General features: G+C 43.0%; 1 protein-coding gene across 1 annotated transcript; it reads right to left on the bottom strand.

Annotated features, from left to right (window-relative positions):
* Nucleotides 1-2,523: 2,523 nt before the first annotated feature.
* On the bottom strand, nucleotides 2,524-7,380 carry LOC147421697 (pentatricopeptide repeat-containing protein At2g33680-like). The gene has a single exon (XM_086502875.1). It carries the CDS (start codon nucleotides 6,926-6,928, stop codon nucleotides 3,590-3,592), a length of 3,339 nt encoding a protein of 1,112 aa, XP_086359001.1. The 5' UTR covers nucleotides 6,929-7,380; the 3' UTR covers nucleotides 2,524-3,589.
* Nucleotides 7,381-20,187: the final 12,807 nt, after the last annotated feature.

Genomic DNA, 20,187 nt, shown 5'->3' with positions numbered 1-20,187 from the left:
ATAAGAGGAATTGTGGGCACAAGTGACTGAATCCCCATGAGGGACAGACTCAAGAGAGGAAAACAAATCACGATTTGATGTAATGTGCTTTGTAGCACCACTATCAAAATACCACACATGTGAACCTGCAACAACTGACATGGATGCATCATGGACAGTAGGATCATAAGTACACTCTGCACTAAAAGCCCACTCTCATCTACATGAGCATCACAATCTCCTTTCACAAAAGAGCTGCACTTGTATTGGATTCTGTAGTTGATCTAGCAACTTTCTTCTTAATCTCTTTTGCCTTCAATTTTGGACACTGCTTGATCAAGTGATCATTGGCTTTACAATAATGACAACGCATCTTCTTTTTTCCCTTATCACCAGAATTTCTAGACAAATTGCTACCAGCAGAAGCATTAGGAACAGGTGATTTACCACTCGCAAAAGAACCATGAGAAGTGGCTACAAAGTTGTCACCACCTTTTCTTTGAGCAGCAATAAAGGCATGTTCAACTGCACGTTGTCGAGTCCTGTTTTTTCTTGAAAGTGACTCTTGCAATAGCAATGTGCATAATGCATCAAACTTGACAACTGCTGGATTTCCTTGGGTCGTAAGTCTCCAAGTACTAGCAAAATTCTGGTAAGAATGTGGCAAAGTGCCAAGAACAGTCTGCACAAGGGAACAATCAGAAATGACTTCACCTACAAAAATAAGTTGCTCATTGATGCACCAGCAAGGAAAGTGTCCATCTCATCTTCCTCATGCATAATCTTCAACTCCAGCTCTTTACGCAACAATGCAACTTTAACCTCATTACGAGTTGCATAAAGACCAGCCAGAATATCCCAAGCGTGTTTTGCAGATTTTACTGAACAAATATGAGGAATAATAGTGCGCTTCACAGACAATGCAATCAAAGAATGACCCTACGCATCTTTTACATCCCAACAAGCTTGCTTAGTCGTAGACAAAACAGCTCTGGCAGCAGCAATCCTGCCACCAGAACCTGCAACATCCTCAACATCACCTACATCCTCAGAATCAGAACATACATCAATGTCCAGCACAATATTCCAAACGCCCTTTGACACAAGGACATGTTGCATCATACAAGCCCACATAGGGTACTCAGCAAAGCAAACATCTTGAACACATCTATTTTGTTGTCAGCCATGGCAAATGTTGCACCTAATGTGAAAATTGATCGAAAAGAGGAAAAAGAAAGCAAGAATAGCATTGCTATATAGCACAAACCGTAGAAGATTGTAAGGGACCTGTTATGCAGAAAATGGCACTGACAAAATTTTGCACAAAATGACAAAATTGCTTGCGTAGCACTGCGTGTAGTGGAAAAGAAGGCCAAAATGAGCCCGATTCAAAAATCTGAGCAGACCAAGCTCTATGATATTTCTTAAAGTATTTGTCGACCTGCTGACGCTCTCCAAAGCTCACAGAAATCGAAGAAAGTGATCAAACATGTGTTGGAGCTAGTGGCAACTAAGCCCAAGAGGACGCAACCTGCTCTAATACCAATTGTTGGAATGAGGGTTGTAGAGAAAGACACACAGCTTGGAGAAGACGAAGGAAGCTCAAGGCACACAACAGAGAGTGTATTACTTAGTGTGCAATGGAAAGATAAGATAGCCCTAGAGTGATGGGCATATATACAATGCACAAGGGGCAAAATCTCCTAGTGAGGGAAAAAATGCCCCGGTAGTCCTAAGTGTGTTCACACACATCACTACCACATATATATGGTGACATTAAAATCAAAAGTTGGCTTTTAGACTTCAAGAATTGTTGAAATTGAGATTGAGGTCAAATCACTAGTCCAAGCGGGGTGAAAACTGGTAAGTATACTTTTGAAGGAGAATAGAATACTTTGGAGTTGACCACATTTGCAAAAAATGGCCAAAAGCAAAAGTGAATGAAAAAAATGCAATTTTTCTTGAATTTATTTAGAATGGGAATTTCTAACCAAGCTTTGTCCCAGAAGTCCACCTTGAGGTAAGAAACCCACCTATCTAGTTAAAATTGCATTTGAGTGTTTGTGCGATAAGGAGAGGAAAAATTTGTAAATTTTTTTTGATATTTTGCTATATTATGCGACTTGGGCCAACACTCGCACCCTAGGAATAACTCGATGCAAGGATCACATCCACAAAGTCAAATCTTAAATTATGTTTGTGGGCATAAGATTAGAGCAATTTCTAGTCAAAAAATGGACCACATGAGAACCTCAAGAAAGCTTAAACATTGGGATTGTTCCGTGATTGAATACTTGGGAGTGTGTGGTATGTCTATGAAAGACATAGAGTGAAAATTAGCTCGTAAGGTAATAGGCAAAAAAAAAAATCGTGATTTTTTCCTCCAGAGAGCAGGGAGCACAATTTTTTGACAACTTTTAGTTTCACACTCTGAAGTGAGTCCTATATAGCAATAGTAGGCCCTTGGATCAAGGAAATTGTGCATGAAGTGTTGTTGTCTACTAAAGTTGGGTACACACCATTTGCTAGCTTGACATAACTCCATCAATGCCTTAGTTTGTGTTGAGTCCTGTATAGGCAAGGAGATCGGTGCACGAGAGGAGGGTAGAAGTTTCAAAGGATCTAAAGAATCCCAGGTAACAAGTCAGGTTTCAAATTCTCATATTGTTCATGGTGTTGAGATCGAGAGCTTGGTACAAGATAGATGTCAGACTGCCAAGGGATTAAGTGAGTTGTGGGTCTACTAAAGAGAGTGTCAATCAGGAAGCATTTTTTAGAGAGTAAAAGCTCTTCTAGCCTTGATTCCAAGAACTTGACCTCAAATAGGTTCTTGCATCAAGATTTGACCAGTTATGCAGCTGTTTTTTGAGCTCCAAGCCTCCTTAATCCAATAAGCACGTTCACCATGTTGAGGGACGCAAAGCTCTATTCAGAGAATTAGCCAATCTTAAGAAACCTGACCCTCCATAGTAGTATGTAGGTCTCTCAATTTTCTGTCTCCTAGATCATCCAGGATAACTGATTTGCTAATGTTATTAGGTCTAGCTGCGACCATAATCAAGTATCCGGTAAAGGATGCACCTCTAATGTGTTGCCCCTTGATCTGCTAGTGTTACTCATGTTGCAATTGCAGTTTTAGCTTGGGAAATGAACCCAAGTTTGCAAGCCCCTTAGCCTTTCTGTAAGGAATAGTTTTATGGGGGTCACTTCTCACAAATGCAGTTCAAAAGCGCCTGAGGGACCAGACAAAACAATGTACAATGTAATCAGCACGTTCGTATGTTGTTAGTATACAACAAGTGTAAGGATGTCTTCTCCTATGTTTGAGACTCCAGTATCTGCCAATGCCCATCTTGCATTCTTTCGAAGAACCAAAGTACAATTTGGTGGAGGCATTGTATGTTTAGTCAGAGTGAATTCAAGAACTGTCGGACAGCTCAATTGGTCTCTCCCCCTCGACATTAAAAAGTTCTCATCTCTTCTTTGTTGTCTTCAGGGCGTCTTGCGTGCACTGGCTGCCTTAGGGGCTGGTAAACGTATCATACTACTGATCTTCTGACTTGCTGGATAACTTCCAAGAAGTCAGAACAGTCAACCAATCATCGCAGCCTCAGAGCCGTACCTCCCTAAGTATATCAGCATTATGTCCCACGACGACATCCAGATAAGGCATGTACCCTGCCCTTCTCATTCTGGAGCTCAATGTTTCCAACCTTTCTGCAATATCTTTGGTTCTCTCTTTTCCCACAATAAATTCAGAAAGCTTTTTGTTCACCTGAATTGCTGCTTTTGCAGGCATCTTCCGGGCAGCTGCATTTACACGTGCCGCTTCTACTCTTTCAGCATCACTCCACCTTCCTGCACTGGTGTAAATGTCAGCCATGAGCAAGTAGGCTGCTGCATCCGCTTGATCCAATTCAAGAAGCTGCTCAAAGAATTTTTCTCCCATCATTACTTCCGAATGGATTTTGCAGGCATTGAGTAAAGCCCGCAGGACTTCTCCATTTTGCAGGCAATGCCATGCTTTGGCAAATTCTTCTGCCTTTCCAATACTTCCTCCACGTGCAAGAAGATCGACTATACAAGTACAATGATCCAATGTTGGCTTTTCTCCTTGTTCAACCATCTGCTTGAAATACTCCTGGCCCTTACTGACCATACTAGCATCACTGCACGCAGCTAGTAGCACCGTGTAAGTGACCGCATTTGGCTTGACTCGGTGCATTTGCATGTTCTCAAAACATTGTATAGCTCGCATGCCTTGACAGTTCTCACTGTTACCTTTAATCATCGCATTCCATGTGGTGACATCCTGAAGAGGAGATGTGTCGAAGGTTTTCTGTGCCTCTCTAAGTTTCCCGCATTTGGCATACATATCTACCAGCGCAGTGACAAGGAAGGGATCGCCTTCCAAGCCCCGCCTTGTAACCTCTGCATGCACTTCCCAGCCTGTTTCTAAAGCTTCTGCGAGCCCACAGGACTTCAGGACGCAAGTGTATGTCACCCCAATCGGACACAGACACTCCAGCCGCATGTCATTGAAACAATCCAGTACTTCCTCCCCAAGCCCATAATCAGCATAGCCAGATACGAGAGCATTCCATGTCACCGCAGTTCTGGAAGTAAACTTAGTTAGCAAATATCTTGCTTCTGCAAATGAGCCACACTTTGCAAACATATCCACAAGTGCTGTGACAATATAGACATCTCTATCAAAGCCTCTTCTTAACACTTCATTCTGCAATTTTCGACCTCTTTTGAGAGCTCCTACAATCCCGCACGCTTTAAAGCCAAAAATGAAGGTGCTTGTGATTGGGCAGATGCTCTCAAGCATCATCTTGTCAACACATTCTATTGCTTCATTACCAAGCCCTAGATCAGTATAACCTGCTATAACTGAAGTCCAAGAAACTGCATTTTTAACTGGTATTCTTTTTAAAGAATGGCAAGCATCTACGAGCAAGCCACACTTCGAGTACACTTCTACCAGCATGTTTCCCACATCTAATTCCAGTTCAAGCCCCCTTTTGGTAGCCTTGGCATGTAGAAATCGTCCTATCTCTGATGCTCTACGTCTGTTGCAAGCCTTTAAGATACTTGCAAATGACTCTGTTGTTAGAGAGACACCTTGCTGTTCCATAACAAGAAGATACTTCATTGCTGTCTTCTCATGGCCGTGCTGTAGATACCCTACAATGAGTAGAGCCCAAGACTCTGCACTTTGAACTTGCAGTTCATCAAACAAGACTTGTGCCTCAGCAAGGAAGCCACATTTGGCATACATAATCAACAGCATGTTGCCAATTGTGACGTCCCTCTCCCATCCTCGTTTAACCACATGAGAGTGTAGAATTCGACCTATTTCAAAAGCTTCAAACATATTGCAAGCCTTCAGACTGCATATAAACACTACTCTGTCTAGAAAGATGGCCTCCGTTTGCATCTGTCTAAAGCAATCCAACACTTCATAACCAAGTCCAATTTCAGCATACCCCGAAATGAGGGCTGTCCATGAGACAGCAGAGCGAACCGGTAGCAAGTCAAAAAGCATGCGCGCCTCCAATACAGAGCCGCATTTTCCATAGAAGTCCACCAAGGAGTTGTTCAGGTCAAGATTTCCCTCCCATCCTCTTTTGATCATTTCACCATGTACTGCATGGCCTGTTGTCAAGGCTCGTCCTTCACCACATGCTTTCAAAGTGTGCACGAAGGTAACTTCTACAGGGGAGACGCCCTCTTGTTGCATTCTTTCAAAGCAGTTGATTGCTTCTTCAGGAAAACCATAGTTGATATAGCCTGCAAGCAATGTGTTCCATGCTACTGGACCTCGAACCAGAAGCCTGTTGAGCACTTTCCATGATCCTAAAAGAGAGCCGCATTTGGCATACATATCTACCAAGGCAGAGCCAACATACATATCCATATCCAGCCCCCTTTTAAGTATCTCTGAATGTATCTCTTGGCCAGCGTGTAAAGCACCTATGATACCACAGGCTTTCAAACAGCAAAGAAAGGTCACATCAACAGGACAGATGCCATCCTGCTGCATCAATTCCAAGCAGCTCAATGCCTCCTCAGCAAGGCCAATATCAGCATAGCCTGAAATCATAGCAGTCCATGGAACTACACTTTGAACTGGCAAAGACTCAAACGTTTCCTGGGCCTCTGTTAGAAGCCCACACTTGGCATACATATCCACCAGTGTGTGTGCTACATATAGATCTTGTTCTATGCCCCTAAAGACAATCTCAGCATGCATCTTGCGCCCCGCTTCCATATCATGTTCGGTGACACATGCTTTCAAACTGCATACAAACGTGCTCGCATCCAAAGAGACACCCTCAAGTTGCATTTTCTCCAAACAGCTCCACACTTCCTCTAAGAACCCCTGGTCAGCATATCCTGCAATAAGCACGGTCCACAGCACTTCATCCCGATCTGCAAGAATATCAAAGACACGGCGTGCCTCTTCCAGCAATCCACACTTGCCATACAGATCAACAACCGCACTAGCAATAAACGCATCCTTGTCAAGCCCCCCTTCAACAATTGCAGTGTGTAACTTCTGCCCACTTTCCAAATCTTTCATTTCAGAGCAGCCCTTCAACATTGCACGAAATGTGAAATTTTTGGTTTGGACACCCTCTTCTTGCATTTTCTGGTATAGACTAAATGCATGACTATAGTCCCCATGATCTATATGACCTGCAATGAGAGAACTCCAGGAATACTGACTACGGCAGGGCAATCTGCCAAACACCTGCCCTGCTTCCAACAAATCCCCGCAATCAATTAGCATCGACACAAGGTAGTTTCCCAAAACTGGATGATGTTCAACATTACGGTCTCGCATGTAGGCATGCAAGCGCTTAGCATGCACTAAATTCTTTGTCTGCCTACATTTTTGCAGTATGCTTATGAAATCATCAACAGTGTGTGGCTCTAACATCCTACCGCATCATGCTGTATTGTTATCCTGCCTTTAATCAGGTTGGCCATGGCAGAAAAAGCTGCTTCCGATCTCCGAGGTATTCTAAAGTGCTGCAAATATGAACCATATATGGTTCATATCCACCACAGGAAGAACAGGGTAAAGGGCTGCCGGCAATCATGCCTGACAGCAAAAATTTGACATTCTGTGTTACCATAGAGAAGGACAGCGGCATTCTTATCAAGTTGATGAGCCGGGTCTCGCACTCAAGCGGCGGGTGGCTTCCATATCTATGCATAAGAAGATGATGGGCATATCAGTCCCCAAAAAAAAACATAGTGCCATGCAAACGAGAGAAACTGACTGGCGCTTGATCAACTCAACCGATTCCAATAAACCAAACCATAGGCATCCATGTCAAGAAGCAAATGTATGCTCCCCTGGATGCCATTCTTGAACTCAAGCACTGTTTCAAGAGCATGGGCCTTTAGGCTGGGTTCACACTATGGCGGCGGAAATGGAGGGGTGCTAAGGGTGTTTCCGGATGGAAGTGTGACGCCCCAGAATCTGGGCGCGTCGGGGAGGGGACCTTTTCCTTTGCTCTGATACCAAGTGTGACGCCCCAGAATCTGGGCGCGTCGGGGAGGGGACGTTTTGGGCCCGGCTCGGACGGGACCGGCTCGGGTCGGGGTGTTTCTTCAAGGGGTCCTGGCGCGGACGGCACCGGCTCAGGAGAGCCCGGCTCGGACGGGACCGGCTCGGGTCGAGGTGTTGCTTCAAGGGGTCCTAGCGCGGACGGCACCGGCTCAGGAGGGCCCGGCTCGGACGGGACCGGCTCGGGTCAAGTTGCCTTCACGGGGGCCCGGCTCGGACGGGACCGGCTCGGGCGTGGTTGCGTTCCATGGGTCGACGGCCGTTTGCGTTTCGCGGGTCTTCGCGGGTCTTGCGTTCCGGGTCCCTAGCCCCACGTAGCCTCAGGCTCCGCCGCACTGACGGAGGGTCATAGCGTGCCCCGGGGAACCTTGCGTGGAGTCCCCACGGTGCGCGAGTGCGTGGAGTGAGGCTACAGTGTCTAGGTGGGGGGTCCCCTCCCGTGGCCGTTCTCGGGAGGCTCATACCCCTTATATAGTGTGACGCCCCAGAATCTGGGCGCGTCGGGGAGGGGACGTTTTCCTTTGCTCTGATACCAAGTGTGACGCCCCAGAATCTGGGCGCGTCGGGGAGGGGACGTTTTGGGCCCGGCTCGGACGGGACCGGCTCGGGTCGGGGTGTTTCTTCAAGGGGTCCTGGCGCGGACGGCACCGGCTCAGGAGGGCCCGGCTCGGACGGGACCGGCTCGGGTCGAGGTGTTGCTTCAAGGGGTCCTGGCGCGGACGGCACCGGCTAAGGAGGGCACGGCTCGGACGGGACCGGCTCGGGTCAAGTTGCCTTCACGGGGGCCCAGCTCGGACGGGACCGGCTCGGGCGTGGTTGCGTTCCATGGGTCGACGGCCGTTTGCGTTTCGCGGGTCTTCGCGGGTCTTGCGTTCCGGGTCCCTAGCCCCACGTAGCCTCAGGCTCCGCCGCACTGACGGAGGGTCATAGCGTGCCCCGGGGAACCTTGCGTGGAGTCCCCACGGTGCGCGAGTGCGTGGAGTGAGGCTATAGTGTCTAGGTGGGGGGTCCCCTCCCGTGGCCGTTCTCGGGAGGCTCATACCCCTTATAGAAGCAGCAATTTCCACTGCCCTCTTGTTCACCCAAGCCCTGCAAAAGCAAACTCAGGAATTTCCACCGCCCCCGTTCACACAGAGGCGGTAGAAGAGGTCTAACTTCCACGATAGCACCATATCGAATTATCTAACAAAAGGCAATAGTGATCATCCAATTGTAAAAAATAATTGAATTTGATTAGACTTGAATACCTAGAACACAAAAAAAAGGCAAATTGCTACATTGATTCAAGATTACAACCATCAAAACATTAAAACCATGTTTATATCCCAACCCATATCACAAGAGCTCAAGTGGAAGTTGATGACGTTGACTCATCGGACATAGCATCACCAAAGACTTGCTGTACTCTTGGTACAATATTCTTGCAAGTTTGTCGTGGCGATTAGCACCTGAACCAAGGTAATTTGCTACTCCTCCTTGAACGCCTCCTTTATCACCTCTTTGAGCTCGCTCAATTGCATCCTTCATCCTTGTGGAACGAAGAGCTTGAATTTCTACCCTTAGAGCTTGTTGTGGTTCTTTGGCTTGCTTCAAGTGAATTGCTAATCAGTAGGCTAGCTTCGGCCTCACACACCCATTTTATGTCAAAAGCATCACTGTGCCGTATACAAATATTGTGTAACACAAGGCACACTGCCACCAAATTAGGCACATGATGTAGATCCAAGTCACATCTCCTTAACAAGATGCAAAACCTTGCCTTTAGCATGCCGAATCCTCGCTCCACTAGCATTGTTGTGCTAGACTGCATGGAATTCATTGAAACTTCTTGCACGACAAGCTTTCACCCTTTGAAGGACACCAACATAAATGGTCGAGCTAAATAAGAATAATGACCCATCAAACAATTGTTTCCAAGCTCACCTCTAGCACATTTCTGACCCAACTCACTTTGATTGACCCTACCCATCCAACGTCATAGTTCCATGAGAAACAATATGATGCCGATTTTAACTGCAACAAGATTGGATAAAATCCTTTTCGGTTGAGGTAATCCACATGGTTCTCCTTTGGGGATATGATTGGAATATGTGAACAATCACTAGCACCAACAACAGAGGGTATTCCTCAGAGAGCTTCAAATTCACTAGCCAACTTTTCTATGCAAGATGGAGAAGGCCAATGAATGTAGACATCTCTTAGACCTGATCTCATGATAGCGTTGCAAAAATCAAGGACTATTCCACATGTTGTGCTCTTTGCTCACCCATTCAAGTCACCCAAGACTTCCAAGTGTGTGCAAGAAGCTAATCTCAGCCTAGCAAGCTTTACACATGTAGGAAGATCGATGGTTTTGTGCATGTTGGTGATGCACTTTGACATGAAAGGGGCCACCTTTCCACAAATGTAATGGAAGGTGTCCTTGCTGACTCAAAGGTGTTTCTTAAAAATGCTATCCGAGGAAGGCTTTAGAAGAAAGTCGTCAAGGAAATTTTGGGACCGGGCATAATCCCAATCTTTCCTATGCTCATGCCTCTACTTCTGTGAATGTTGATATTGATCGATGGGCCCATACATTGACCTAAATGCAACCATGTTTGCAAGAAGGCCACATCATCTTGGTTGGGGCTATCCTTTAGCAATCCTACAATTCCTAAAGAGCATAGCCAAGCACAATGGCGTGCCATCTCTCTAGACATTTACCTGCAAGTTGACAGAAGCAATATGACTTGTCAACAAAAAGAAAAAACACATGTACACAATCTACTCACTTTAAAAGAAATAAAATATCCATAGTCACGACAAATTTGAAAATAAGAAGACAGAAAAAAGAAATGAAAAAGTCTTTGACGACCATAGGCTTCACTAGCTAGTAGCTCGTCAATTATTGTTGTTATTAGCATGCTTTAAGAAGCCATCTATGCCGATGACTCCTCAACCTTTGGAGTAGACCACTTGCCATTGGTGGTCTTTGTGACTTGGCTTTTGATTTGGGAGGCTTTGGAGTCTTCTTCTCGTGGTAACTCACTCTTGTTAGTTTTTTTTTGGGTGGTAGAGGAGGCATGGCTAACATAATTCACAGATGCTCTATCATGGTAGTATTCATCTACCACATCATACCATTTACACATGTATTTTCTATCATTTCCAGATGTAGCATTGTGTGCTTTATCGAGCCTATATTGGCCAAGTATAAAGCCCCACTTTTTGTGGCATGCCTCGCTATCTTTATCAAAGTCATGGTATGTGGAGGCCAACCTTGCAACCGCTTTATACTGGTAGATTGACCCCCTGCTTTTGAGGATTGTTCTATTCCTTGTGCCTACCCCCCCTCACATGGGTAAGTTGGTCAACCGAGAAGTCCTTCCATTCGCCCTTTTATTTTTGCATGTTGTCCTCATCATCTTCCAGCTCCACAATGCCCTTCTTCTTGGGCATCCTCGCCTTCTTCGATGGAGTCATTGGTGCAATCTCTTGCACATCCTTGCCACCCAAGTGTAAGGTTTTCTTCATGGATGGTTTTGTACACTCTTAGTAGACTAATGAGAGGAGGGGTTTGGGCTTGGGCCACTTTCTACATATGTAGGCTTATGGCACAAAGGTGAAGCACATGGTGGGGGGGTGTTGGGGGGGGGGGGGGGGGGGGGGGGGGGCCTTGAATAAGAAAGGACATGAGGGCGATGGAGAAGTTATCATGGTCGAGAAGGCATGCGCGGGGGATGCATTGTCATCCATGTCCTTTTGGCTTTGCAAATGTTAAGATGGGTCCATGATTCCTACATACACAAACATTTCAAAAGCATAGTTAGTTTGGAGAGAGAGAAAGAGAGAGGGGGGGGGGGGGGGAGGGGGGGAGGAGAGGTAGAGGGATCAAATTTGGGATGGCCAAGAACAAGGAGTTGCTGCCTTCAATGGCCTACAAAAGAGAGAGAGAGAGAGAGAGAGAGAGAGAGAGAGAGAGAAAGAGAACATCACATATTACATCGATGTTTAATGGGAAACAAGTTTAATGGGAGATTGGACACAAAAGTGCAACTCACCTTCTTGCTCTGTCAATGTAGATCAAAAAAGGCAACCCAATGTGAGTCCACCCAATGCACAAAGTGCATCAAGAAAAGCAGGGAGGATTGTGGGGTGGGGGAGGGGGGGGGTTGTTTGTGTTATAGTTTGAGAATGGGAACATTCGATTATATTAATGTTGCCAATTTGGAGTGTTTAGGAGCATTTTTTAACGTTACCAACAAATTGGAAGGTAGGTAGGAGCACTTTTTATTATCGTTGCCGAAATGGAAGATGGGGGGGGTGGGCTCATCCCACATGGACCTGCGCGACTCACAGACTTTGCAAGATGGGCCACAGCTTGGGGGGGGGGGAGAGAAATTTCGCTACTTTATGTTGTGTGTTGGCACATCACGCTGGCAATGCCTCCACACCTTGTGAATGCTGCTCTCCACCTGCACAATTTTTATTGGACTGCTCGAGAAGATTTCCCTTGCCGCGGGTTTAGGGTCTATGCCTTAGAATCCAATCCTTTGTTTAAGCCTTTCAACAAGGGACGGTGCAACTAGTATTGCACGAGAAACCGTTCTCGAGTTAGGCGCGCGTGCGAGAGAGAGAGAGAGAGAGAGAGAGAGAGAGAGAGAGAGAGAGAGAGAGAGAGAGAGAGAAATGGATAACGTAAAGGTTATGAGAATCTTCATTGTGAAGATGTCTAGAGAGATAAGAAGCTCAAGAACCCTAGAACAATAACATTTGTTTTAAGTAAAAGTGTCTATTTAGTCATTTATTTTAAAAGATACATTAGTCAAAATTTGCAAGCCATATCTTGGTTGTTACCGGGTCCTGCTTAGAGAAAAGGAGAAAGTGCCAGCATATCCTTCCATTAGCAAAATCCACAGAGAGAGCACCCTTACCTGCATCCACAGTAAGAAACAAATCACTATATTAGTTTTCAAACAGCATAACAAGTAACTTGGGTGACTCTAGTTGTTATTCATGTCACCCTAACTTAAACTAAGAGAGGAAAATGTTGAAAAAGAAAAAATATATGTCAAGGATGAGCTAGTAAGTACTCCTAAAGATAGGTTGGTCACATATGATTATACCATTCTAGCAAGCCATGCACCCCACATGGTACCTTTGTACAAATGCTAATTTAATCACCATTCCTTAACTTAGTGAAGAAGTTAAACTTAATTTAAATGTTCAGGTACCTCAAATGGTCATGTTGCCATGTTAGACGCCATGTCAGCTTGGATTCGAATCATTAAGCTTAATCCCTCTGACTAAGAGAAGAAGGAGATCCCTAGCTATGCTCTTATAATGAGCGGTTGGTATTCTAAAAAGGAAACCTAAGTGAGCTCAAGGTAGTGGATTCCCCTTTAAATAGTGTACTCTTCTTTGTAGACAAGACATCGTGGCCAGGTTTGTGCATCAAGCCATGAAGGTGGACAGCCTCATACATTTCGAGGAATTAATTGCAGTAAAGGTGTTCTTACATCGCATTCAAGCTCCGCTTTTGACAACAAGATATTTATCCCTACAGAAGGGATCGTATCTTTAAATAGGCCCGTGGTTTATTGCACACCAAGTCCCTGAGACAAAAGAGGTGTTAAGGCCTAGTTTAGTCAAACCTAAGGGTACAGTCGTATCCTAACCTAGTTAGAGTTCTTTTTTTGATCTAGTTAGGCTAGTAAGTCACTCATCTAGTAGAACCTGTCTAAGCTCACAGTTAGTTTTAACTCCAAATATGGAATCATGTATCCAATCCATATTACATTTCTTTAGGCGACACTAGATTGGGCTGTATTGTCAATCTTAGTGAAAGTGTATAGAGACAGGGGGGGACAAAGACAGAGAGAGAGAGAGAGAGAGAGAGAGAGAGACAGAGAGACTACTCTTGTGTAGGCAGTTCTTGATGCTTTGCCATATTTTATCAGACTTTTGCCTTTGCTTTTATGGTTTTGACAAACAATTAAGATGATGTGAAGTTTCTATATTGATGCAAGAGGCCCAATCCATAAAAATAGAGCTGAGTAGTGTATTTTTGAACATGCATTTGTGGCTGCACAATATAAGGAGATTGTACATGTTGCCATTTCCAAGGCTTCTACGCGTAGGAAGCCTATCCTCATAGTTATTGCTTCTTCAAACAAGAATAGATCTGAGAATTCTAGTGAGAAAGGCAAGAGGAAGATGAAATTTCATTTTTTTAGGGCAAATGATTATATCATCAAGCAATGCCCTAAGCTTAAGGCTAAAGAGGCTCGGAAGAAAGAGGAAAATGCAACCATCATAGATGCTTCTTCCAATGCAAATTTAGCAAGTGTTGTGCAAGATCCAAAAAGGGCTTTTAGTGTGCAATGCAAAATGACCCTAGATCAAGAAGAATATTTTGTTTGTGTCCGCATTGGAAAAACCTGGTCTTGTAGATAAACTTATGAATAACAGATGTAATGTGCATGATCTCTATTTTGATGATATTATTAAGGCATCTAGTACCTTTGTTTCATAGATGTATAAGCTCAATGCATAAAAAATAATGTGTTGAAGATTTAGCATGTGCAATTTGTAATTCAAAGTCTATACCATATGCAAAACTTTGGCATACTCAATTTGGTCATTTGAATTTTGCAATTTCTTGTGCTTGCATTTTTGTGCTTGCAAAAATCTAATACGTTTGCTTCGTTGGCCCCTCTTGAGGCAACATTGAAACATGTATGTGAAGGTTGTATTTTGGGTAAAAAGCAACATTCTAAGTTTCCAAAGGATGGTTCTATGTGTGCTTGTACATAGTGATGTTTGTGGTCCAATGCACACCCCTTATGTTGGAAATCATTTGTACTTTGTGACTTTCATTGATGTTATGCATTTAAGGCAAAGTCCAAAGTATTTATGTGCTTCAAGAAATTTTTGCTAATGGCTGGAAGCGTATTTAGTTGCAGTGTGGGCACCCTACGTTCTTATTGAGGGAGGAAGTATATGTTTGAAAAGTTCATTGCGATATACGGCACATCGTGAAATAAAACATCAATGTGCAATGCCATATAACTCCTCAACAAAATGGCATTGCAAAGAGGAAAAATAGGTCACTTATGGAGATAGTACTATGTATGGTAAAAAGCCAAGCTTTGCCACATGCATTTTGGATTGAGGTATTCATGCATATTGTGTATGCACTAAACATGTGACCCATTAAAGCATTACAGTCTATCACTCTTTACAAGGCTTGGCATGGCAAGAAGCCATATTGGTTGCCTGAGTAACGAAACAAAAAATTGAATGATAAGGCTTTTTGTTGGTTATAGTTTAAATAGCCATGGTTACAGGCTGTATCATCCACAAACAAAGCATATTCTCATTAGTCAATATGTTTTTTCTTCTGTAGGATGCAGTCTAGCCCTTTTTAGCATGTACCAAGTAGACATATATGAGTTGTTGCCTCTACTCAATGGTGTCAGTACAAATGTAAGTCCTAATGAGGCACATGTACAACCTATGCAATTAGATGGCATTACGGATTAACCATTTTCTAATGTAGATTTGCAAGATGCAATTGATGAGAATAAAACTTAGAATGATCAAGCTAGAGGTATGCCAAGACGGCTGGAGACTTTACATGATAGTAAATTAGGTGCACCTTTGTCTAGTCATACTCATACAGGTTTTCACCATGCCTTTTATGTATCAAATTGTAATGATTTTCAAGATGCAATTGATGCAAATAAAACTTCAAATGACCAAGTTAGAGCTATGCCATGATGGATGGTGACTTTAAGTGACAATAAATTAGGTGCACCTTTGTCTAGTATGTATGATGACTAAGAGCCTTTGTCAATCAATGAAGTGAAACTTTCAAAAATTTGGCTGACTGGAATGCAATTTGAGTATGACGCTATTGTGAAGAATGGCACATGGCCTTGAAGATTGTAAACCTATTGTTGCTTCTATGGAGATAAATTTGAAGCTTAGGGTTCATGATGTTGGAGATTGCTTCGATGTCACAATTTATCAGCAAGTTGTTGGTTGCCTTATAATGTTTGCATTATGAGGTCAAATGTTCAGTATGCAATCTCACACGTGAGAAAATTGAAGCATAGCATGGAGTCTATGCATTGAAAGGCAGTAAAGAAAATATTTTTCTACTTGAGTGGCACACTATTTATTGGGTTGTTTCCTCCCAAGGGGGGATCATTGTGGCTAGATTTACATGCCTTTTGACACTAGAATTGGGCTGATGGCTATGACACACAATGCCCACTAGTGGTTTATGTTTCATGCTTGACAACGCATGCATGCGTTGGTTGATCAAGAAGCAGCCTACTACAGTGGGCACTTCTAGCTGTGAGGGTGCGTACACAGCAACTTTCACAGTTTGCTATCGAGTGTGTTTCGCTTAGATGCCTTTTGATTGGATTGAGTGCGGTTGCCACCACCATCTTTATTAATAGAGTGCTTTGGTAATTGTGAGAAACCTAGTGTTGTGTGCTTACATAAACCACATAGATGGACATTATCATTATGGTAGGGAGAGACTATCTACAAGAGAGGTCAGCATGGCTTATGCGCAAATGCAGGACAACCCTACTGATCTTTCACAAAGGCTTTGCCTCATGAGAAGTTTGAAGCTTTACACAAGGCTTTGGGCATATTCCCCTTTGTGGGTTGATCACATAAAGGTTGGCTACACATGAGTGCCAGCTCATGCTCACTGCATCACTCCCAGGGGGATTTGTTACCATATTATGGTAGCCACGTGGTGTCTAAAAATGGAATCAAAATGGATAAAGACAAGATCCAAAGCGTCCTGTAGGCTAGAGCACTGACAAATGTGATTGAATTAAGCTCTTTTGGGGGAGATATTAGCCTTTATCAAAGATTTTATCATGTGTTTGTAGAAAAGGCTCTCCCACTATACAAATTGACCTAGAAAGGTGTTAAGTTTATGCGGTTCCTCAAATATGAAACAACCTTTCAATCTCTAAAAGCAACTATTAGCACAAAACCTATACTTCGCCAACCAAAGTGGGATGTAATTTTCCGTGTGCATGTTGATGCCTCTAGGATGGAGATGGGTGATATTTTAGCTCAACCAAATGGGAATATTGATTATCTAGTGTACTTTGCTAGTTTTACATTCAACAAGGTAGAGCAAGCATATCCAAATATAGAGAGGGAAGCACTATGAATGGTCTTCAATGCTACTAATTTTAGAGACATAAAAGAGGAAAGTTATTCCGCTTTTATGTAGATCATATAGCTCTTTTGTATTTGATCAATAAAGTACCAATGAAGGTTGATAAGATGGACGATATTTTTTCTAGAGTTTAAGAATTTACAAAATGACCTAGGTACCTTATATACTAAGGCTACCTTAGGTTTAACCAAAAATGGGGTTGAAAGGGTCAAATGGCTTTGTATTTACAATCTGGAAGTGCCATTGCACCCCAGCTTCTAAAACTAGAATAACTACTCATTACAAATGACGTTTATAGCCATAATCCGCAGCATTTCATAACTCGCAAAAGATAAGACTTTGGTACGAAACTTGAGATATGTTATGTTGTTGACCCAGCGGTCAACATTCCCCCCTTCCGCGTTCATGTCGTCCCCGACATGACCTGATTGTCGATGGCGATGTGGTCTTTGTTGTCGTTTTGTTGTTGTAAAGAAAGTATAGACTATAGCCTTTGCAGTAGCTTGTCTTGTTCGTCCAATCCGATGTACATAGTCTTCACATGATTGTGGAAAATCATAATTGATGACGAACTTTATGTCTTTCACATCCACGCTCCGAGCTTCAACCTCTGTTTCTGTCATTAAAGGTCTACTGCCAGATCTAAATTCAAAAAGAACCCAATGTTGTTTAACTTGACTCTTATCATCATGGATAGAGAAAGCTCCATCCATCACTTGCTCCAGCAAATCTGTCAATTCGGAGTATTTGTGATTCTCAGAAACAACTTCTACAATCTGTAGAATTCAGTGATTGGCTTTCTGATTTTGTGATCGAGCCAATCACAACTTTGTAACGATTTTGTCGAAATTGTATGGCTAAACCCATAACTTCTTTAGGCCAAGTTGCACTCCAATGCAAAGTCTGTCTGTCAGGCCGAATCCAGGACTTAATTATTCTAATTTGAGGTTCAAAACCCTGCCGAGCATTCGATACGCATTATCAAGGACAAGCTTTTGAGATCCTCTAATTACCCTTATGTCTGCTCTTTATCATTGAGGACTTCTTTGTTCTTGAGTTATCATGTTGTTAGTGTTGTCTGCAGCTTTGTCATTGTAGGTCATTCTTCAACTTGCCATTGAGGAGAAGTATGCTATGATCTGAAATTGATGCTCCAATTCATTTGTCAATTGATTTGAGTAGCATTTCCTTTATTGTTGATGTAGAAGGAATATGTACAAGAGGATGGTGATAGGTGTCTTTAGATTAGGGTCTAAAACCTAGATGACCAAAGGGAAAAAACCCGGTGGGAAAAAAAATGCCTTTGGTATACGCTCTTATTGGAGTTGATCAGTTGAACCTGAAGTACAGGTTCATGAAAGGTGAGTGTTTGGGTGAAACACGGAAAGAGTGCCTGATGCAAGTGCCAATTATGGGACACTCTATATGCATATGAGAAATTTGTCAACAAAAGCATGCAATGTGAAAGAAGGATATGATGGGTGTTTCGAGGAATAAATGTAGCACATGTGACATCAAAAGATGTCTCAATAGCTTCCACCTTTCCAAGAAGGGTTTTCGATGTAGAAGTTTCTCCACTCGTATCTCACTGTGCTCAGTACGTGAGTGTCTTTTGGACCTTCTCCTTCACTTCACCAGACTTAAGTAAGTAGACTTCGACTCTTTTGCTCACTTATACCAGCATGAGCGACACAATGTAAATATGCTCAACTCTTCCAGCTTGAGCAGTACCTAGAATAGCTAAAACGCTTAGACCACATAGAATATTACTTGAAGCTTTGGGACTAACACCTCACTCATTTTGTGGCTTAGCTACTCGACTCTGACTTGTATGACTTGTCGGTTGCCTGTTTTGACACTGCTTTGTGACAAGTTCTTCGGCTGTTGTAGTGGCTACTGAGACATACTTCGTGAAGTTTCATCGTTTTCCTGTACCTTCTTCTCTTTGTAGTGCTCATGCCTCTCGTCAGTCTTTTCTTCATGTGGATTATGGATTTTTTTATTTTTTCTTAATAATAAACAAGGAAAATATTTTTTTTAAAAAAAACTTAACAAAAGAAAAATCATTTAAATAGAAATCTAAATGCTATGTACACTATACACATGTCCCTAGGGGCTCATATTTGGATTTTGTCCCTATACTCCTCTGTAACACTACTATGAGGGCATATACTCTAAATTTCGTCAAAAAATTATCACAATAAAACGCAAAAATTCAATGCATCTCACAAAACATTGCCCTCTAATAGTCATAATGTTAGGTCTGCATTCAGAATGCCTCCCCCCTTCCTATTTGGAGTCATCCTTTACGACAGGGTATCGCAAAGGGTATGTGTTGTGCTTGGGCAATTCAAAGTTGTGCCTATGCAGGCCTTGTAATGTAGCCCTATTATGCATACACAGTCAATGCATGGAAAAGATTTATGTTGTGCAAGATGTGGGTATAAGCAATTTGCTTATTGGCATTTGTTGGCGAGGCTTCCTATTCTAAGCAATGTAATGGTCTTTGAAGCTCCTGTATCGTTGCTTGATTGAAGCGACTTGCTCTTTTCTAACTGTACTGTAATCGTAGGAAAAATTGTAAGAATTGAAGCAGCGATGCACTAACAACAGTTTTGTTGTTCTTCTTTGGAACCCATTTCTTTGCAATTATTGGATGTTTTGTTGTTGACGCTCATTTGGGAACCCATACTTGCCCGTGCTTCGTTTGTGTTTGAAGAGACTTCTTTAGGATCCACCTTTTTGTTGTGTGAGTCAACAGTGGTCTTTGCTTCAGCCCTTGTACGCTTGGTTGGGGACAGGATTTAGACTTTGAAAGTTGATTCTGTGGTTGTTTTGGAATCCAAATGAATTCCTGACTTTTTTGTGCTTGAATCAACTTTTTTGGAGCCCAAACATGAGTTGTGAAAGCTTGCGACTTTGTGATATTCTTACCCGTTCCTGCACGCTTTTCTTGTTTTTGTTTTGATGTTGGATCTTGTGATTTGTCATTAGAGATCTTTGTCTTCTTGATCCATATCTGTTTTTTGCCGATGTGGCTTTTTGGTATCTAGATTTGTCGAGCTTTTTGGATTTGACTTGTTGTCCTGTTATTTTGACCTGTCATGGTTGTTGCTGAAGGGGTTGGTGATAGTGATGGCCTGAGTTGATGATAGGGGATGTCGTAACATTCATCACTATCGCTATTATCATCAACAAGGTTGACTTCTTGTACTTTCCCTTGATTTTTTGGCTGGTAGTGGAAAGTTACTTTCTGTTTGCTCGTGGGTGGTAGTTTCTTGGAGGACTTTTCTAGACCATTGATTAGAGCATTGTTAGCTCGTTGCTCTGGTCGTATTCCACCTAGCTGAGTCTTTGCATCCTTATTAGGAGCCATGTATGAGGATGCTTGTGGTGACTGTGTCTTCACGGAGGACTTTGGAATCTA

The sequence above is a fragment of the Adiantum capillus-veneris genome, chromosome 27 (assembly GCF_014529385.1).
Source record: "Adiantum capillus-veneris isolate H3 chromosome 27, ASM1452938v2, whole genome shotgun sequence".
NCBI classification, from domain to species: Eukaryota; Viridiplantae; Streptophyta; class Polypodiopsida; order Polypodiales; family Pteridaceae; genus Adiantum; species Adiantum capillus-veneris.
The sequence above is the reverse complement of the archived record's forward strand: the minus strand, read 5'-3'. Positions and strand labels throughout refer to the sequence as shown.

What these genes read in the sequence shown, in the direction of transcription:
- LOC147421697 (XM_086502875.1), bottom strand. Translation starts at nt 6,928, where the DNA reads ATGTTAGAGCCACACACTGTTGATGATTTCATAAGCATACTGCAAAAA.